Source organism: Drosophila serrata, unplaced genomic scaffold, assembly GCF_035046125.1.
Source record: "Drosophila serrata isolate PLE 108 unplaced genomic scaffold, ASM3504612v1 contig_241, whole genome shotgun sequence".
In the NCBI taxonomy this organism is placed as follows: Eukaryota; Metazoa; Arthropoda; class Insecta; order Diptera; family Drosophilidae; genus Drosophila; species Drosophila serrata.
Window position 1 is genome coordinate 1179867 of NW_028257139.1, and position 21476 is coordinate 1201342.

Below are 21476 nucleotides of genomic sequence, written 5' to 3' on the forward strand. Positions count from 1 at the left end.
TTTTTTGTAGTAAATCGGGTACTCGAACTCCACTCAAGTTCATATGCCACCGGCCGACACAATGCTATATAATGGCACGCAGTCATATCCCTCACCCTGGCCTCTCCTCCGACAAAGTATCACTTCATTTCATTTACGGTCGGAAGTTCGAGTTTCCAATGCTCGAATGGCAAGTAGCACGTTTTACATTTTACGTTTGCAGGTTAAGTGCAGCCAGTGTCTTCCTTTTGGCCTTTTTGATCGGGAGAAGAGAGAAACGCATTCATTTGGAACAGATTCTGTTGCCAAAGATGTGTGTCGCAGTTGTTTATTATGGAACGGTTTATTTCTCTTTCTCTGATAGATAATGGTATATAATTTTAGTTAGTACTTTATGCCCTGTTGCATTTTATTGGTGGAGAAATTTAACTAAGATCTTTTTCCCTAATTTTGATTTAATTATCATGGATTATTAATAACTAGTATTGACAATAATTTCAGTTTAATTAATACAAGACTACTCTACTACTAAGGGTCAGTTTCTAGTTTCACTTCTAAAGTTCCTCATCAAAATGAATCAGGTGAAGATATGTCATTTGTATCCGTATCTGACCGATTATCTCCCAAATTGTACTTTAAAGTGTTAAAACACCGGTTATTTCTTCTTCCTTAGCTTTCTAGAAAGAAAAACCAAATTTATTTAGCAAAAGATTTATCAGTCCATTAATTTTAAACAGGAAAATAAAGATTTAGTTAGAAGAAAACGAAGCAAACAGCTATGCTCAAGAATCATTTCTTTCAAATTAATATTAAGCTTGAAATAAAGTTAAATTTCCCATTTCCTTATAGCTATAAAATATTAAATATAATTAGGTTTTAAGTTGCTATATATAATGCACACTATTTTATAAAAAGCAGAACTCTTCTTCTTTTTATTTTAAATTAAACTTTCACAACTCATTTACCATTTTGCTTTAAACTTTAACAATGTAATATCATTAATCTCGGAACGATTTAGCAGCGGGGTAAATGTAGGAAAATTGCTACTGTTTTCCCTAGCAATTGACTATCAAAATCTGGGCAAAATGTATGCAAAACTCTTTACCCTACTTCCGAGCAATTTCCTCAAGCATGGCAATTACCAGAAGACCCAAGTCCAACCCCTGAATACGTCCCATTCTTAGCACCAACCTCTTCCTTGACCAGCCCATAACTCAAGTCTGAGTTTTGTTTAAGTTTGGCATGAATGATTTTAGTGCCACATACCAGAAGGAGGGGATGGAGTATAAAGATAGCTTGGCATAAATTATAAACGGTGTACGGGGGGAACCCCCAAGCAGATACAAGCAGATAAACAATCGCTGTATAAGAATATATTTGTATATATCTCACTTCCGCTGACCATTAAAATGCTAATTGATTTGATTGTTACATTTTGAAAATTAAGAGGTATAACTTTTTATGATATTTGCTTTTATTGTCTTAGGATGTAAATGTGGGTGGCACAACCACTCCGGCTTCAACTACGGTTCTACGAGATTTCGACGACGATGTGGCCAGCTGCAGTTCGGCAGCCAAGCGGCTAAAGCCAGATCCGGATGAGGATCTCATCGATGTGGGCATACAATCGTCTGCCTCCAGTGTGGGCACGGATAGCAACCATCCGACCCTTAGCCAGGAGACCTATGTGCCCGGAGCCACCAGTGTCCAGCATATGGATAATGATTCCGATAATGAAGCTCTCGTGGTGGATGGCGACAGTCCCACTCTGATGGGTCAAAACGAGTCAATGAGTGAGTTCTTATATTTTATCCTTAAAAGAAAATATATCCATCTTATGTATAATTTATTTGGTTGCTAAACCGTGACTTCCTCTGAAGTCAGCTTTCGGCTTACCCAGAAAAATGTGGGTACCAATGACACATAACTTAAACTCGAAACATTTATATGTATTTTATATATATTTCTTTCCCCCCAACAAACCGATCACTTTTATAATGATTAATAACTCAAATTATATTTGGTAATCACCAGCAATATGGAGGCAGCCGAAAATGTGGTCTACCAACTTGCTACAAGCATGGCTCAAACCGAAAGCATGTTGGTTGTTATGAGTTGCCAATTGCATGTGGGATGTGCAACGATTGCAGCTTGTTAGCTCATGCGATTTGCATTCGCGGAGGGGATTTGTCGGGGTGACTGCAAAAAGCAGAAACATTTCAAATTTGTTTAACAATTAACCAATCGAAAGTACAAGACGTTGAAAAGTAGGCAACGGGCAAAAAACTGCCGTAACAGCAAACATAGAAAACTAAATAAAAAACTGATGTGAAATCGAGACAAGTGCAGCTTCAGCAGATTGCAAGTTGCACGTTGCACGTTGCAAGTTGCAACGACAGTTTTGCTTGAGGAGGGGACTTGGTCCGATGGCATCTTGTGACTTGACCAGTTTGTTGCCTGTTTGTTTGGCCAAATTGTGGCACACTCACTGATTGGCCCGCAATTCGCTGGCGAACGCAGCTAATTTTGCCTATGTCCCCGTTTCCTCTCGTTACTGCAAATGCTCGTCTGTCGTTTGATAACATTTTCATTACAACCTGATGTGCGGGTTGTGAGTCCTACCAATCCTACTCCGCCCCTGGCACCCTCCTTGGGGGAGACAGTGATGGCACAAAACTGGAAAGATTTAACTAAAATTCATTGTATAAGAAATAAATTTCAGGAGTTAAACTATTGAAAGGGAGAGGATAGCAAACAAATTGAATTAAACCAGCTTACTGTGAAGGAGTTTAAAATATATATATATTTCTTTTAAGGAAAATAAATTGTCATTACTGTTGAACTATTTTTCTCCAGCACGCAACCCAATTTAATGTGAACGCAGTTGATTATGTTTGGTTCGCTTGTCACTCGTCGTTCGATTTTTTGTTGACTTTGGTTTGTTTTTTTAGCTTAGCATAAAAATGCCACGAAAAAGCTAAGGAAAGCCGTAGAAAGAGTCAAAGAAAAAACCAACCGAATTGCCGGCTCATAAATAATTTTTTATGTGCACAGGGCTTGGCCAAAAGACATAACTAATTTAATCAATGAGCTCACGTGTTGTGGCTACATAAATTGCCAATCCAAGCAGGTTGCTCTTGTTTTGTTTTGATTTCGTAATGTTAACCGACATTTATTGCCCGTTTATTTTTCCGCCGGACAAAATGAGGAATTGTCATGAATCCCAGAGTAAGTCTCTCTAAAAACAAAGGCTTTTTTGAGGCATATTAAAAAAATACACTTATTAATCGATGTCACTTCAAGATTTTATGAAAAAATCGTTATATTGATGGTAATAGCTATCAATATATAAAATGATAAACAAAATGTTTAATAGTATATATAGAATTATTATTCTTCCCAAAAAGCATTCAGATACAAGTTCTGTAATAAGGTCTAATATCTCATAGAAATATATATATTTTATGTATATATTAAATTCAAATTTTATATTAATATTTAGTCCTGAAAACCACTTATAAAAGTGGTACAAAAATCCACCCTATGATCTTCCAATCTTCTAATGATCTTACCCAAAATTTCACCACACTGATAAGTCCTTAAACAATTCAGTAATGTAATAAAATATCTGTGCTCTGACATAAGAAGACATAAAAAACTATCCTTTAAAAACAATGACATTCAGGCTTCTTGAAATACCTAAGCTTTCTCTAAACAAGGTTCCATCTTACACAGCAGCACATTTCTTTCTTTTATTGTGAGGAAATTTTCCCCATTTTTTTCATAGCTTACCATCATTCAAATTTCCCAGTGCGTGCTGCACTCTTCCGCCTTTCGCATTCCCCTCCACTCCCGTTTTAATTGTCTTGTGCAACAGCAAGTGAAACAATTTCTTAATTGGTCCCCACTCAACTGGGACACGTGCCACACATTTGTGCAACTTTCACATGAGCCCAAAAACATAATGCCTGCCACATTGCTGAGACCAAGCACTGGGCGATGCTATTACTCCACTACTCCACCCCAAATTAAATATTCATTAGGATCAGCAAGATCCTTGTCCACTTTGTCAGCGGAGCTTGTGCGACATGAAAATAATTAAACCAAAACACTTGTTCAACAGATAAACAGACCCGACCCGTATGCACTTACATACGTATATAAATCGGAGCTCCCAGGGAACAGTGGCAAAAAAGTATCTCATAGAATACACGTTAGCCATGAGATACAATTACGCTGCGAATCTTGGCAGCAAATCAAAACTGCTAACAAAAACTTTGATTGGCCACAAAAATTCACACAGACGCAGCAGCAGCAGCTAATTATAAAAGGTAAAAACAAAACAAAAAGCACATAAAATTCATTCTCGCTGGCATACGAAAAATGTGCGTTTTCGTTGAGCATTCAGAAGTACTGAAAACTAACTGAACAATCAATTGCATAGGCCCGGCTGCTAATGGTAATGCCTCGATTTCAGCCCAACTCGCTCTGCCGCATAAATTTACACCTTATTGGCCCCCATAGCGCCCATAGCGAGTACGTGCCGTGGATCTCGGCTTCGTACAGCTTCGTTTTGGCCAATTGCTGTTGGCCAGCCCGATTGAAAACTCTATAATTAAAGTGGTTTTGACTCAAATTGGTTAATCATATTTGCAATGTGAAAATGAAACGAATCCGCTTAAGAATTCCGATTTAGACATTTGTGTTTGCATTGCATTCGAGGAATTTAAATGCTATAAATATTAATTGGGTATTAAGTAAAGGAAAAAAGAAATAATAGAGTTTTGGGGAATGATTAATGGTTAATCTTAAAATATAAATATTGACATCTGTATATATTTCTTTATTCTACACCAATTTAATACATTTAAAATACATAAATAGGTAGACATTTTAATACAACTTCTTCGTCCCTCTATGCTATACATTCACAGTGATTTATAAAGTTATTTTTAGACTTATATGTTTATTAAATTACTTTCTAGTTCTGGTATTTATTGATTCGCTGAAAGTTTCATTTAGAAACCATGAAACCAAGGACTTAATAGGAGTCTGAACGTACCCCTAATGATCCCAAAAAAGGAACATACTTCTCGCCACTTAGTCAGTCCTTTTTTATCGCACTCGTGTATAATTTTTTTAGGGCTGGCTCCAAAAAGGGAAGGCTATGCCATCTGCCAGCGGGGTTGTTGGTCATTAAGCCAATGTAGCGTAAAATTGCTGGCGTTTCCGTTAGTTCGAGTCGCATCTGTGGTGTCAATTTCACACATGTTATGAGCACTTTGCGGTCCCCAGATTGATGACTCTTTCGATGAGTCCTTGTCCTTGCCAGCTAATCCTCGAGTCCCTCGCAGTTCCGGCCAGGAAGTGTCCAGTGCTTGGTCGGTCTTTAATTTAAAATTCTTGTAGCAAAGCCAGTGTGGCGGTTGAAAATCATGACAATGACAATAACTACAAACTGGCAAAGACGATGATGAAGTTGGGCGACATGGCCAACAGAGACCAACTCCTCCAATCGGGCCAGAAGACACCCGAGGAGATGGCGTTAGAAAGGCCAGAAGAGCGGGTATCCAAAGGCAGGCAAAAAGTGCGATCGATTGCATTGCGCACCGCATTTCAATTGGCTCCAGGAGAGGAATACAGTTGGCTAGGTTGTCCACCAACAGTTGGCCATGAAAGGAATTGGGTTATGACCTCGAATGCGTGTCGCCACGGGCAATGCCACTATGCATCTGCCTTAAACTTCTGGCTTCCAACGATTCCCAGATCCGTGGTCCGCTTGTGATTGAGCCGTTTGGGCTTAGAGAGTAGAAAAAACTTACGTTTCTTTTACATTTTTTAAGCATTAATCTCAGCTGAGTTTGGGGGAAATGTCTTTAAAGGAAAAGTTGAGTAAAAATTGGATTTTCCTTTAAGTTATTCCATTGTTTATCCTATCACAAGAAATATTCTTTAGAGTGTGTTTTGGTACCGCTTTCAGTAAAGCAAGTTAGAATAATTACTAAACTAGTAGAAAGCTAACAAAACTTATTCAATTATTTAAAATTAACTTGTTATTCATAAAAATGAACAATTTGAAGTGTGAAGATGGAAAATTGATAATTCCTGGTTCTTCTTTGAATACTTTAACCTATGAAGATTGGTATCCATATTATAACTAAAATGAATATTAAGGTTCAGTAACCTTAGCTTTTATAGACAACAAAATATTTGTTAATAAAAATGGAAATTACTTAATCAATAAATGGCGAACCCTTAAGGCCAATATTTTACACAAAACAAAATGTAAAAAACGTTTAAAAATATATTTAAAATTTCCTTTTTTACTTAAAATATAAGAATAAAATTAGAAAAAAAAAATAAATAAATCAGAGTTTTAAAGTTTCCTAAAAATGCCTTGCCAAAACAGTCGAAACTCTTCGCCGACTTCGGAGTTTAGGGTACCCCCTTCTTATCCCTCAGAATATAAGGGAACAACGCGATGGCAGAAACCGGGACCTATGAGCCGTAATGAGTGGGCAATTTTCCACAGTCGGTATCAGGAAAATGCGGCATCTGCCGCTAAGGCAGAAGCATCCAAAGGCAGGCTGAGTAACCGCATGTAAATGTCCCTTTTTGACTTTCAAAAATTACTCTATAATCAGAGTGATTAAAGCTTCACTCATCGGAGTTAAAAAAATAGCGAAAATGAATTATTTTAAACTAGAATTTAAACCTTCTTCAGGTCAGGCGGTAGTGTGGCCTCGCAGAGCACAGAAGCTCGCGAGGAGCACATTTGGAGACTGAGCAGGCCGCGCTGGGAACGCTCCAAGTACATTCCGCCACCAAAGGAGGTATTTACCTATCGGCCAAAGACCAATGGACGACCATATCCTTGTCCGGAACGAGGTCGACCCACGAAGAAGCCAAAGGTTCCGTGCTGCTTCCAGCACGAGGATATCGAGGCAGAGTTTTGGGCCAATTTACGTTTTCCCGTCTCTCGGAAGGCCCTTGAAGCCCTTCCCAGCAAGAAGACTTGCAAGCTATCCCGGCCCCGTGAAATTTGCTGGGAACCGCCTCGGTTCGAAGGGGAAATTTACTGTCGCAGGAAAATGTCACCTAGACAGTGGCGATGTCATCTGGAACGACTTCAGTATTTGAGCCTGCCAAATTTCCGGGTTCTAGCCGAAATGGGACAGTGTTGAACCTTAGTCAGTTCCTAAGGATTTACCATAGACTACAGTTGTATTGACTCAAGCTTTTGAGCTAAGCATTAAGTTGGTACAACTGTAGTTTATTGTAAATCTTTTTAGGTACACTCGAAACTTTACATAAGGCAATAAAAACGAATAGAAAATCATAAGCTTAAAACCATGATTCCAAAATAAATCTAAGGATTGAAAAAACTCCATGCTAAAGTCTTTGGAAAAGCATTAATACTGAACTCATTTATCATTATTGTTTAAGGTTTATTATTCTATGTGGATATTATCACTATGAAGGAAAAGATCTCTCCAAGTTTTCGACTTTATTCCGCTTCGAAAATCCTTAAAAATATGAATAGTAATAGTAATAGTAGGCCCAGCTTAACTTATCAGTTATTTAGCTTCATTTCTCAGATATTCCCAGCCTGGTAAGTCGCAAGACAACAGTAAAAAAATTAAAGAGTTTTCATATAAAAAAAAAAATCTGAAAAAATTACCAAAATTGTGTAAGTTTGTAAGTGTTAGTTTTGGGCCAATATGAAGAGCGGAGATCCGTCAAATGCCAAGTTAGAGATCGTAGTTGATCGCAATGATATTGTGGAAACGTTGGCCTCCCCGCAAGGCTCTAAGGTACGAAGTTCTGTCTTTCATACCAAGCAACCACCATCCTGGGAGTTATGGTGCGAACGTAACTCGAAGCCGGTCAAGCGACCAAGGCCTCATTACTCCCACTGTCCTACCCGGTGGCAGAAGGCTGGACCCATGACCAAGAAGGAGTGGAAGAACTTTTACGGCTGGGCTCTCGAACGGGCACTTCCACGGGAACGTGAGCTGCCAAAACCGGAGAAGGAGCCTTGTCCTGCGGAATACATGCCTTGTGGCCGACCGAAGCGTCATCTGGACAAAGATCAGATGGAGGAGATAATGATGAAGTTGGCAACGCCCCGAAAGATCACCGAGAAGTACAAAAAGCCAGACAACTCGCCCGCGTACTCCCCTATGATCTCTTGGGGCGTCATGCCGCATCGCGATCCGGGAAGACCCTTCAAGCCACCACGCGTCCCGTGCTGTTTTCCAAATGATGAGATCGAGGCTGAATTCTGGTCTCAGCTACGGTTTCGTGTCCGCCGTGCAGCCCTCTTGGGCCAGGCCTCACCGCGCCTTATGAATCTGTCCAAGCCCCGGATCTACCCCACTCCGAAGAGGCCAATAGGCCCCTTGGATATTGAACCGCCACCGAGAAAGAAATTCACAAGGAAAGGATGGCAACAGCATCAGCTCCGATTGCTATACCTATCCCAACCTGTGTCCCGGACAGCAGCAGAATTTTATTTCTATACAGGGTGTCTTTGTTGTGCCCATAATGCTGCTGGAGTTTGATTTTGAATTGTATTTCGTTCGTGTATTGTAATTAGTAAACTAACGTCTAAACTTCGGCTAAAGGTTTGGGTTTTATTGCTTGTTTACAGTAGCTTCATAAATGAATTCTTATTTGTTGCCTATATCGACTTGGCAATTATATAGTGTGCTCTTCCTCGAATTGGTTTGAAACATTATAAAACTTGATCACAGTTTTGATGTTCAGTTGGGAAATGCTCAGCAGATAGTTAATATAGTCCAAATCGCTCTTCAGGCTTAAGATTTCACAATTTGCTCTGCTTAATTTGACGTTGAACCATCCCAGGGCATCGGAAATTTCATATTCTTTATCCTCAGACTCACCCAAGCAATTCAGTTTAACCTTTTCGTGATTAGTAACAAAACGAAGGGCTGCCGTTGGTTTTTCCATTTCAACACTGAGGACTATCATCTCCTCCCTGACTTCTTTGAGCTCGTCTATCTTCAACTGCAGCCTATCACCGAGGATTTTAAGTAGATCCTTGCATTGTTGAAACTTGGCCCCCAGTCGCTCCTTTAGATCCTCAATGTCGCCATTGTAGTTCTCTGGACTGGACATAAACTCGCGGACATCCGTGATGCGTTGCACCTGGGGAACGGTCAGTTCCGGAAAACTAATAAGCGGTTGGACATAATCGAAACTTTCGCCTGGCGTCATTTCCACAAAAAATTCAGTATTTACTTTTCACTTTTAAAATTTTTTTCCGGGACGGGAATCTGAATGAGACGAAAGTTAAAGTGCTCTCTAAGCAGCAATATTTTCATTGACTACTGCGATTGAAAACTCTTAAGATCCGCTTTGAACTATAAGATCCGACCAAGTATGCTTCTCTCCTAGAGTCACTCGGTTATGTATCAGTCTTTTTATAACCACCACCCGGCACAACAGAAATTTTATTTTATGTTTTAAGTTCGATTAGGATTTTACAATCCCATTTTTTTTTGACAAAATTTTAAGTAAGAGTAATTTGCCAGCAATAGAGCCGCCAACATGAGCATCGTGGCGGAGGAAACCAAGGAGAGCATCATCGCCTTTGACAGTTCTTTTCAGCCCACTTGGCTGGAATGGGTAGAGCGAAATGCCAAGCCAATCAAGCGCCGGATCAACCGGGAGCCTCGCATTGTGACGCGATGGAAGAAACAAGGACCAATGAAAAACTCGGATTGGCGCCGTTTCTATGTATGGGCTGCCACCAAGTCCTTGCCAAAGGAGCTGCCAGAGGTGGAGGTGGAGCCGATACCCTGCCCCGAGAAGTATCTGCCCTGCGCAAAGCCACCAAGGCAGATCGATCCGGAAGATTTGGAGGAAAGGATCGCTGAACTGGCCACTCCCCTGGAGCGCAAGATGACGCCGAAGCACGAGTATGATTACCCCGTGAACGCATACTCCCCCGTCATTGTCTGGGGTCAGCCAGCGCATCATGACAAGGGACGACCCTTCGAGCCACCCAAAGTCCCGTGCTGCTTCGCCAACTCGGATGTTGAAGGTGAATTCTGGGCCAATCTGCGCTTCCCCATCCGCCCAGCCGCTCTCAAGGCCAAGATCTCGCCACGTATCCTCAGTCTGTCGAAGCCCAAGGTTACACCACAGTTCCCGCCGCATTGCTATCATCCGGAACACGTCTACGACATCCTGGATGTCAAGCCGCCCATGAAGAGGAAGAAGTTCACGCCTCAGGGATGGCGCCTCCACCAGATCCGGCTTTTGTATCTCTCACAACCGGTGACGCGACGGGAATATGAATATTTCTACATGTGATTTTATGCTGCTGCCAGGGAGATCTCTTACCATTTACGTATTTGAATCCAAAGTAATTGTAATAAATCGACAATAGATCATTGGTTTCTTATATGACCTTTATATTGAATCATTTATAGATGTTAAATTTGATTTAGCCTTTCCAAATTAATTAATTTGGCTTGGAAACTGAAATCAAATCTGTGTGCTTTTCCAAGTTGCATAAATTTAAATATTTGTTACCAGTTGTTAATGGAAATCATAATATTACCAAATGTTTTTAAAAAGTATCCTAGAAATGCTCAAGTCTCAGTTCTGTATATTGAATTCCGATCAGTAACAGTAAGGACGTTTCAAAACAGAATATTTAAACTTCTGACTATATAAAAAGTTAATGATTTTGTGTTATAGTAAGAGTTACGTTAAGAATGTTTCCTTTAAACGATTTTCAGGCTACTTATGATACCGTCCGCGACGAAACCGACTTTAGCTAATCCGTTAAAAAATTAACAATTTCACACACAGATAAGAATCGCAATTTATTCGACTTTTATGGCTTACAGTAGCTGCCACTGAAGGCAGTGGCAGCAACTGCGAAATGTAATCTAAGCTTGCAAATCTGCCAAGGCAGAAAAGAACTCAGGGGAAAAATGGAAAAAATATAATAAAGAAAAACAGCCAAGGAAGGCAAAGAGGCCACTTAGTCATGGACGGCGCATTACAGTCAAAGGTGAGGCATCCGGGCTCCGAGATTCCCGTACCTCATTTCGTTTATCAGGCGTAACAAACATGCGTCACATTGACTTTGGCACCGGGCCCCGAGAGCTAGGATCAAGGTTCACAAATGATCATCAGTCAAATCAATTAGATAATTGAATGAATGATTTGTAAAATCCGATTATGCCTGCCGGATTCTTATTTCTCTCTCGCAGCCCGAGCTCCATTCTCCTCCTCTGCTTATATTATTTTTCTCATTTTACTTCCCGTGTTTTTGTAGTATATTTTCCTGACTGCCGGGTGCTTGTTGTTGTTGCCGTTTCTTTGGCTTTCGTGCCAATTGGTAATATGAAGAGGGCCAAAACCCCAAAGTGAATGTAGCAAAAAATATTATTACAACTTTATATACAACTGGGGCGAAGGTAATACTTGTTATTGATAGCAAGAGCTCAAACATAAGTTCAATTCGGAGGGTGGTCTGAGGGGTGGGGTGGGATAGTGTCAAGGAATTTTATTTTCCATAATTTCTGAAGGGTTTAAAAGAGTCCTTTAGGCATGGTAAAAAGATGTGGGGAATTCTTTAAAAAGATTAAGTTCATTAAGAATATCATTGAAAATTATTTTTCTTAAATATTTATATAGATATCTTACAATTAAGAATTTTCATAGAAACTCTAGGAGTTTATATTTATAGATTTGATCTTTTAGTTTACAGAATTTCTTTATAATTTAATATGAGAAATTTAAGTAATTTTCAGTAAGCTGATTAATAATATTCAAGTTTCCCGGAAACTAGCAACTTTCCAGCTCAGCATATCCCTCTTTCCCAGGTATTTTCCTGAAATCCCATCAACCCTTCAGTTGACAACTAAATAATGCTAAAATAATGATGAATAATAAAGCTAAAATTTGGTTGTTTGGTAGTGTTTTTGATGTTCTGCTGCAATGCCACTGCCTTTGGCCGAAATATATGTAAACAAACCGAAAACGAACTGCCAAAAAAACCCCAAAAGAAATGCCTTGGATTGAATATTATTGATAAAACTTGTAGCTGGCATCTAGAGAGTTCAGTTCAATAATATTGCACTGCAATAGTAAAAGTAAACCAAAGCCCCTTTATCGTTAAAAGGGGGGACCTCTCATTCTCATGGCAATGAATCTCCTGTTGCCAATTCCTTTGGCGACTGTTGTCGATGATCACTGTACCGACTAGACAATGTCGATCATGATGAGTGCCGATCATCGCGCAGAGATGATCATCTGATGGCCAATGATGATGCTGTTGGCACTTGTGTGCACAGCATACCAAAATAGCTGAGCGCCGCCAGGTGATGTGTTGTCGCCGGGGCACCAGACGAGATATCTATGTACCGCACTGTACCGCACCAGTGGAACAGCAACATTGCTGTCTGACAATGTTCGTCTGCCCGCTGATTGCTACTTTTTCCGCTTTTTTTTCTCCTTGTTTATTTGTTTGTTTGTTTGCCGCAGCAGTCGCTGTTTTATTTATGCAATTTACAGTTAAGGCGACTTGAGTCGGTGATATATACAGATATAACTTGGCGAAACTTTAACCCTAGATGTTGGAGTCTCAGGCTGAATTCTTTTGATTGATGTTGGTGTTATACAGGTTCTAACTATTGCAGGAAAGTTGTATTTAGAAGTGAGCTAAGATTGTCTTGTTCAAATTGCAGATCGTGAAGTAAAATTATTTCAAATATCACATCATATTTAAAAGCAAGACTCTGGGGAAACGCATTCTTAGGATCCAACAAGACAGAAAACTTTCTTTGGGAGGACCAAGTTTATATACCCATGTAGTTTCCAATTAATTTATAGGATAGAATCAGAAATAGATCATAACTAAGCTAAAAATATTCGCATATGACAATTGGTTCGAGAAATCAAAGTTTAAAAATCTCATAGCTTAGTCAAAAAACCAATAATTTTAATTCGAACATAATTTCTGTTAGTTTTTAGTTAAATAATAAATCTGCATACTTAAGATAAAAATTTAGAATATTAATTTTTTTTTAATTTTTGAATATTTTACCGATGTAATCCCTTTCAAATTTTGAAAAAATTGTATACATTTTTTTTCTACAAGACATGCCTAGATCGATTCGGCTAGATCAAGAATATAATTGATTTATAGGATCGGAAATGACTCCTTCACATAATTACACACTGCAAGAGGATAAAAAGTGAAATACCTTTTATATTATTCCCTCTAAAATTCCATACTTCTTTTATTCGCGGGTTAAGATTTATAACATGGAAATATATACATTCCTATACATATATATATTTTGACTTTGACAGTTGCCCCAGTCTAGGCCATGATAAAAGTTGAACTAGTTTGTGGCTGCCACTGTGCCATTGTCTTGCGGGGGCATAAAAAGTAACACGTTGAATGCGCAAATATGGTCATGGCACAAATAACGACGATGGTGCGGATTGTGGGTGCTATTGCATACTCAGAGAACGAGATCTCTAGACCAGTTCTTAAGGCAATCCAAGAAGGAAAAAGGACGAGCCGAGCCATCCCCATTAATTAAACATTTCGGTTGCCAGCCATAAAATTGTGGTAAATGTAACGAAACTCCAATTTTAATGTTTGTTTTTCGTTATATAGTATAGTTTATTGGGCCAGATGTTTCTTGATATTTCAACCGCCAACCGCAATTAATCAATACCAAGTCACCTATAAATTTCCGTTCTGTTTTTTTTGTTTTTGCCTTGCAGACTTCCTCGGCGACCTGAGCGGCATTTCGCCGATGCGGAGACGTCACCACCCGCGCGGCACCAAGCGGGGTCGTCCAAGAGGCAGCACGCGGCGCGGCGGCGGACATGGCTCGATCCAGCGCGTGCTGACGCCGACCCAGACCCAGACGCCGACCGCAGCAGGAACGGGAGCGGGAACGGGAGCAGGAGCGGTAACAGGAACAGGAACAGGAGGAGAAACGTCTTCGCCGCAGCCCAAGCAGGAAGTAAGCGGCGGTGGCGAGAGCGCCGGAATTGCAGTCGGCGAAGAAGGTAAGGACACTCGAAAAAAATTATAAAGAAAACAACTAAATCATATATTGATTCGAAATCATATCAGGATCAGGATTTGATTATAGATTTGTCCACTATTTCTGGCTTGTTAAGTATGGCAGAAGGGAGTATAGGAAAGGCTTTAACAAATATAGAAAGGTTCTATTGATAATGAAGACACAAGATTTGAAAACATTCAATTCAACAATTATTTATTCCTTACAATGTATAGGAAATTCTTAATATTTTCCTATTACAATTTTATACCTGTTTTTACCAGTGCACCCTTTTTTTCTTTCCGCCTTACAACCCACACTTCCTCTGTAAGGATTACCCCCTCTGTTGAATCGAGTGTCACTTGTCGCTAATCGCTTGTCATAATCACGTTTATCGCTGCCCTTTTTTTTCATACGAAACAAGTATTTTCGGGTACTTATTGTCAGTTTCCTCCCCTAGAGGTTGCATTATCTGAATCTAGCTTTGTGGTTGATCTACCGGTTCCCCCTTCATTCTCTTTTTTATGAATTTATGTTGTTTTTTTGATAGGTTTCAAGTACGGCCCGCAGGAATACTGCCGCCTTTTTGTGGTACGTGACAATTTTAACGCACTTCCAGAAAAGGGGAACTCTACATTGCATCTAAATTTTATACAATAAGTTCCTCTTGAGGAAATAATTTCTGATAAAATTGAGATCCCCTTTCGGGGCGGCGTCAAGTCAAGACAAATATTTGTTCAAAGATTTGCATCTGCCTGCATTGTCAATGTCTCCCCCTCGTGACTTTTCCTTTAAAGTATCAAAGCTGTTAATTGAATTGACTTGTGGAAAAGGACATGAACTAATTTACAGATTTAATGCCATAGCAATTTGCAAGAACACGTTGCAAGGCTCGGATTTGGTTCATAATTGAGCCAAGTAATTCGCATCTGGAACATGGTAAATTTCCTGAATTTAAAATCACATAAATTTAAAGGGAGAAAAATCCGCAAACAATGTAACAATTTTCAGTTGGATTTTGGGGAAGTACGACAAATGATAATTGAATAAATCCGCTTAAAAACCCAGACGCCTGACGAGGGGGAGAAACACGTGACAGGAACACGTTTGGTCGAAAATGGAGGCATAATCGCAATGACAAATACGCAACGTTGCATAAATTACACTCGGCCAGACGAAGGACTTTTGGCAATTAAAAAAACCACAATTGCATGCATGGCAGGGGTAAACGAGTAAATGCCAGGATACAATGAAACGTGCGGCGATAAATGTCAGGGGAATTAGTAAGAATGTTGCTGACCCTTCGAAAGGACATATTTCGAATCAGCTAATAGGTTCTGAGAGAGATTACTTAAGTGTGTATTTCGTTCTGTCAACTGCTTCATCTTAATATATTCCAATGTATTTGTTAATTTCTTCTCTATTTAATGTGTTAGAAGTTTTCAGTTTATGTTTGAAAAACTTTTAAATCTTCGTACTTAAAGTACAAATCATATTTGTAATATACTTTGTAAACCAACATTTTAAAATCTTTTTTTTTTCTTTTAAAACAGAATTTACAACAAGCCCCGTTCATTCCGCACAATCGCCAGGAATGTCCGGCAAACGTGGACCAGGACGACCTAGGTCCAAGACCTCCACCCCTATTAGCCGGGGAATCCGCGGAGCTCCACGTGCCCGCAGACCCGTGGGTCCTCTGCTGGTGCCACTGGGACGCAGTCCGGAAGCCACGCCACCGAGCAGCAGTCCGGCCACAAGTCGAGCGCCGAGTCCATCAACAGGACCTCATGGCAGTGGAGGGACCGAGTAGTTCTCTCACTGTATTAAAATATAAATTGAAACGAACCAAAATTAATAAAGATGAAAATATTTGTTAATAAATTAGTTGTTTTAAAGTGTAAATAAGGATGGTGTGTTCCCCACAAACAATAGATAAGTTGTTTTTCTTTTAACCGATAAATTGTAATACGCATTTAACAAAATGATCAGTTTCCACTGCCAAATTTGAATTCAAAGTGAAATAGTTTTCGATCCTTCGCTAAAATCTTTTATTTAAAAGATTGTATTTACAATTTCTAAATAATTGGTACTATTTTTTAAACCTAAATTTGTATTAAAATCTAAATTATATCTCATGAATATCTTTAGTAACCGAAATCAAATTCCCATTCATTTGCTGATGAGCAACATAATGTTATTTTTATGGCAGTTTCAATCGTAAATTAATATACTTGTAAAACTGTTAAAACATTTCCGTTGACACTCGTCAAATTAGCCTGACTCTTTGATGGCGTCCAGTTCGTTGGCCAAGACCTTTAAAAGCCAGGTATTCACGGATCACCCGTCAACATAATTGCTGATGGCGGAAACAAAAACCTTCTAATGAGAGGTGTAATAAAAAAATGTAAAAATTTTGTTTCGAGTCAAGGCAAGTTTCTGTCGTAATCAACACCGCCAACGCGTTGAAATTAGCGCAACAATCGAGCATAAAATAATACATACTCGTAATTAAATTAAGAAAAACTATAAAAAGTTGGTGAGAAAGCGAAGCTCATAAGGGCATTGGAATCATTGTCATATTTGGCAATTAGTAACGGAGCATGATTCCCGGTACAAAAAGGTTTCTTGTGCCAAACAGAAAGAACATTAAGTCAGTAATATACAAAACATATACATTTTATAGCTATTATATTATAAGAACCAAACTGTTTTAAAGAGGTCTCGCTTCTAGGCAGAGCAGTGTCTGAAGAAAACAAAGCCAAATTATAACTATTTCTGAAATATTTTAGAAATAGGAACAATAGTATATATTCTCTTTAATAAAATATACATTTTATTGTATTTAAAAATGTATTTATTAACTGATCGATAGCCTTTTGTAAAGTATATAGCTTATTTTTTAAAATCTTAGCTTTGTTTTCTTTCCGCTGAGCTTTGCTTCTGCCTAGCATGGCCTCCAGTGGCATATTTATCTTTTCAATATGACAATTCTTAATATTCCAACTGCAACTTGTTTTCCTTTCAGTGACTGGCGACTTCCAGTTGACGACTTTGGAGAACTGCCATAAAGCTGCACGTTTCGACCGTCTTCGCTGCAGTTGGGGAATCCGAGAAATGTTAAAAGTGTGCATTTATGCCAAGTGGCATCTGCGGCGGCGTCGGGCAGCCACTCTCCTCCCCCTTTTCTCCCACTGCCCCGGTGCGTTTATTAATTAGCAGCCATCCCAGAACTCCATCGAAGCAGGTCCAGAAAGGAACACACGAATACTCCTCTTAATACCCTTGTATTAAAGAGTTTGTACCATTTTTAATATATTAAGATAGTATAAGACAACTCCCCCTTAAATTTATGTAGTTCAGCTACTTAGTATAGTTTAAATTTGTTGTCAGGGAAACTCAGATATTTATCTTCACAGCTCAAAACATTATTTCATATATATTCTAATATTATATCAGACAACCAAGTGATATTTTTATAATTGCAGTGAGCTTAAAGTATCTCAATTGTCTTCTATTCAATTAAATATATAAAATACATCATCTTAAATCATAAATTCTCTCTCTTTTCTTCAACTTCCCATTAACCAGGGTACTCTCTGATTCGTTTTCCCCAGACAATCCTTGAATTCTAGTTTTTTTTCCTCAATTAAAAATCACAAACAGCATTTCAATCGTTGTCGTCTGCTACTGCTGGCTGCCTCAGCAGTTGTTGTGGTGGATGCAGGAAAAGAAAATTGTTGAAAAGCCGGCAACAGGTTAGCCTGGCTCATTGGCGTCAGTTGATAAGTTGCGGGGAGTTACTATATCTTGTCCTGGTCAGTGGTATGCAGCGATTTGTATGAACTACTGTGCCAGGAACTTGGTGAACTCGCTTTAAAGTTAAAGTTAATCCTTCAGAATGCAGCTGCTTCCGTGATAGCAGCAGGCTGAAAAACAAAAAAAAAAGAAGAGAAAAAACGGACCCAATCCCTTCTCGGGACTTAATCCAGCGCAACTAATAAGCCGCAAGACTTGAATCCTTTTTCTGTTATTCATCGGGAGCCTCCTTCCTGGGCTACTGCCAACCTAAGCCGGCCAAGATGTTCCGTGGTCTATAAATCAAGACAATAAACACGGATCTATCTGTGCTCCGTGCAGATTGCATGGCCACACCTTGAAAAAATAAGCAAAAGGATTTAATTTTCTTCAAAAGCGAGATACAAAAAGGGGGAAACTCCAAGTCCTACTCCTTTCATACTCTGCCTACGCATCCCGGCGGCTTAGTCCTCGAGTTGGGCTCATCCTTAAAGGAAAAAAACGTAAAAGAAGAACACGGCGGCTGCTCTAGTTTCCCTGCCACTTAAGAACAACAGAAGGGACGGCAACGATGGGATGAACCCTTAAAGAACTAGAGAATGCCATTCATCTGGCAGTCTTCTTTTTCTTTCGGGAAAATTAAAATGTCTACTCCTACTATTTGTCTGCGAGGGTTCAGCCTCGGTTTCGGTCTTCTGGTTTTTTTAATGCCTCTCCGGTCTCTGGGCACATCCCTCCAGCGACTATCTATCATATGTCCCCATCCCCCAAAGCCGGATGGATGATGAATGCGCGCGTTTGGCGTCTCTAATTCAATTTATCTTAGACAAAGTCAACGTCTTTTTATATCTCCGCATAATGGATATAATGACGGTGCGTAGAGCAAACTTAGCTGTAGGGGCAGATGTCCTTTGATTGTTTTTTAGGCGGCTGTTGTCAGTGTCGGCGATACACAATGTAATAATGTACTAAAGCATACAAGATGAACAGAATATAGGAAAGTATCTTTAAGATACTATAGCTTGAATTACGCTAGAAAATATAAAGTCTCTAATTGTGAATATAAAATAATTATTCAAAGACCTCCCCACTAGCTGTTTTTCTTACCAAAGTTCGTTGTCTAAGTCATTTGTTTTTACAACTCTTTAAGAAATTTATGCCTGGAAATCAAAATTCCGAAAATGTCTAGAGGAAACCTATGAAATCCACCGCCCAGGGGGAACATCCGCCTAGTCAATGCAAACAATTTTAATGTAAATATTTGAAACAACATGCCACTACCGTCGTACTGCCATAATGAGCTCTGTTCTTCAGTCTATGCTGAAGTCCTAGTCCTAGTCTAAGTCAGTTAAAAATAGTGCAGTCGGAGCAGAGTCTCTGTCTTGGGGAGGAAAAAAACGCTTGGCCGGGAATCGAGTGGAAAACACGTTACCAGCTTTAATGCATCAATTAAATTTTTTCTTTTAATTGTTGTTGCGACTGACTGACTGCTGCTCTTTGCTGTTGTGCTGCTGTTGGTGGCTTTTTGCTCCTGCTACTCCTGTCAGGCAACATGCTGTGCTCGGTTTGTTTTTTTCTATATTTATTTTTTGCACAAATTGTTGCCTGCTTGGGGCATCTTGGAAGCTCGTGTTTAGTGTTTTTGAAAGCCAGGCCAAGTCACTTGTCCACAGCTGCGTCGTGTGTTTATTGATATGTGTTCATTATTGAATTTAGTTTGTGGTTCATGTTGCTGGATTTTGATATACTCTCGGTTGGGAGTATAAGGGATATGTTTTTCAGACTAGGTAATATTTTCTACTTTCTAAGAAGCTTTGATGGAAACTTATTTTATTCAATTGATAATTAACTTTACCTTTACTGAAATATTGGTTTTCAAATATTTATTTAAGGGAACAAACTAAAAGGTATCCTTATTGTTCCTTTTTCTACTATAATATATCTTTACCATACTTTAAAAACTCAAAAAGTACTTCCAAATTTGAGAAACGCATACGGAAAACAGTAACGAATTTGTGAGGCAAAACAACAACATTTTTCATAGGTTTATAAAACCTTTTCTTGATTTAAATAAGGAATTAAATAAAATAAAGAAACAAATGTGTTTTACAATTACATATTATATTCACAAAGATCCTAAATCTGATAGAGTATTTTTACATTCGCCTTCGCAGAACTAATTCTTTCTAAGCTTGGCTTTATTGTTTTTATAACCACTTTTTTTTTAGCGGAATTGTTAACAAAAAGTCAATTAAGTTGGCAAAACTTGTTGTGTACATCTGGCATTTCTTTAATGTGGGAAATTTAAAGATTTTACTAAAACCCATTCGAAGTGATTGAAGCTAAGCTAGAATCAAATGTAAGAAAAATTCAACGATTCTATTAAATACGATAATAAACTTGACTTTTTTGGCAAACAATATCATATTGGTACAAAATTATTGTACTTCTTTAATATTTTAATTTAATTAAGTTAACCTCCCCGTCTTTCTGGCAGAATTCAATTTGCTCAGCTCCCTCGGACATTTCGCAAACTAAACAATTACTCAATTCGAAGGCGCTCCCCAGGCTGGCAATGCATTCGCCATTAACATATCGCATCCTGTTGATCTGTGGACGACGATCCGCAGATCCCTGAACTGAAACCGAAACTTGACAAATATGCTTTTGGGCCTAATTATACCCGAGGAGAGCATGACTGGATGAGCATGCTCGGTGCCCAGGAGCTGGATGTGGTCGTGTGACCCCGATTCGGGGAGCCCCTTTCGGTCTGTAATTACGCGAAATGAAAATGTGAATGTCAACCGGAGGGGGGAAGTTAAAAAAAATGGTAGCAAATTAAATTGTATTAAAATTTCTCGTATTTCTGGACTTTATTTGCTTCGTTTTTTATTCGCGTGTGAACAGAAAATGAATTCCCAAAATAAAAAAGAAACTTGAGCTTGTAGCGTCATCGTCCATAAAATGATGAAACATTTCAATTTGGTTTACGCCCTTTCGCCAACTTATCTGTGGGTAAGGAACGCCTATCTCTGGTGATGATCTGACTTTGTCAGCTATTAAAAATATAGAGAAAAGACATTTGCATATAGAGAAGATAGGTAGACACAAGCCCAAGTCTGTTGTCACTAGTGTTTAGCATAACACGATTATTCATTTTTACAGCATATAGTTAAGAGTTAACAACGCGTTAGCCGCCAATTAGTATTTGTTTGGCATCTCTCCCTCGGCCATGTTTTTATAATTAGTTACGCCTGAAACCGTTCGGAACTTTGGCAACTTGATTCACCACTCCGGGCACGTATTCCCTATGGGAGGGAGGTGCTTTGGAAAGATGAGCTATTGCTGGAGGAGGTCTGTCAAAGTCCTCCAAGTCGAAGACGTCAAGGTGGCGCCAAGCGCCATGCAATTTTCCTCCACAGAATTATAATTACCGCCAACTAATACAATACAATAATGTAAACAATTTCACTTGAGCATTTAATTTAAGTATTATTTCGTTGGTTTTTTATTTGTTTTGTTTGGGCCTTTCGTTGGGGAAATGCTTGCGTGCCCATTCAGGAGAGCTCGGCTTCTTGCCAACTAATTATGATTTTATTAACATTTTTCGGGCATAACAATTTGTGGGTACTG

At 39.1% G+C, this 21476-nt stretch overlaps 5 protein-coding genes across 6 annotated transcripts in view; 4 read left to right on the forward strand and 1 right to left on the reverse strand.

Moving 5' to 3' along the window:
• Nucleotides 1–15929, forward strand: part of Ino80 (chromatin-remodeling ATPase INO80) — a 35041-nt gene extending 19112 nt beyond the window's left edge. The window contains exons 12-14 of the mRNA XM_020958377.2: nucleotides 1466–1772; nucleotides 13762–14052; nucleotides 15602–15929. Of these exons, the coding sequence (XP_020814036.2) occupies nucleotides 1466–1772; nucleotides 13762–14052; nucleotides 15602–15858 (855 nt within the window). The 3' untranslated portion in view covers nucleotides 15859–15929. The remainder of the gene's footprint in view (nucleotides 1–1465; nucleotides 1773–13761; nucleotides 14053–15601) is intronic.
• LOC110188620 (uncharacterized) lies at nucleotides 6211–7329 on the forward strand. Its single transcript, XM_020958387.2, has 2 exons — nucleotides 6211–6580; nucleotides 6704–7329. Exons 1-2 carry the CDS (start codon nucleotides 6372–6374, stop codon nucleotides 7161–7163), a joined length of 669 nt encoding a protein of 222 aa, XP_020814046.2. The 5' UTR covers nucleotides 6211–6371; the 3' UTR covers nucleotides 7164–7329.
• On the forward strand, nucleotides 7558–8605 carry LOC110188618 (uncharacterized). The gene has a single exon (XM_020958385.2). The coding sequence runs from the start codon at nucleotides 7701–7703 to the stop codon at nucleotides 8541–8543; it is 843 nt and encodes a 280-aa protein (XP_020814044.2). The 5' UTR covers nucleotides 7558–7700; the 3' UTR covers nucleotides 8544–8605.
• Nucleotides 8596–9314, reverse strand: LOC110188621 (uncharacterized). Its single transcript, XM_020958388.2, has one exon. It carries the CDS (start codon nucleotides 9217–9219, stop codon nucleotides 8680–8682), a length of 540 nt encoding a protein of 179 aa, XP_020814047.2. The 5' UTR covers nucleotides 9220–9314; the 3' UTR covers nucleotides 8596–8679.
• Nucleotides 9409–10411, forward strand: LOC110188619 (uncharacterized). 2 transcript variants are annotated; one of them, XM_086831762.1, is made up of 2 exons: nucleotides 9409–10048; nucleotides 10125–10411. In XM_086831762.1, exons 1-2 carry the CDS (start codon nucleotides 9553–9555, stop codon nucleotides 10214–10216), a joined length of 588 nt encoding a protein of 195 aa, XP_086687888.1. In that variant the 5' UTR covers nucleotides 9409–9552; the 3' UTR covers nucleotides 10217–10411. The 2 variants fall into 2 exon arrangements, with proteins under 2 accessions (XP_086687888.1, XP_020814045.1); XM_020958386.2 differs by having other exon boundaries at nucleotides 9409–10411.
• Nucleotides 15930–21476: the final 5547 nt, after the last annotated feature.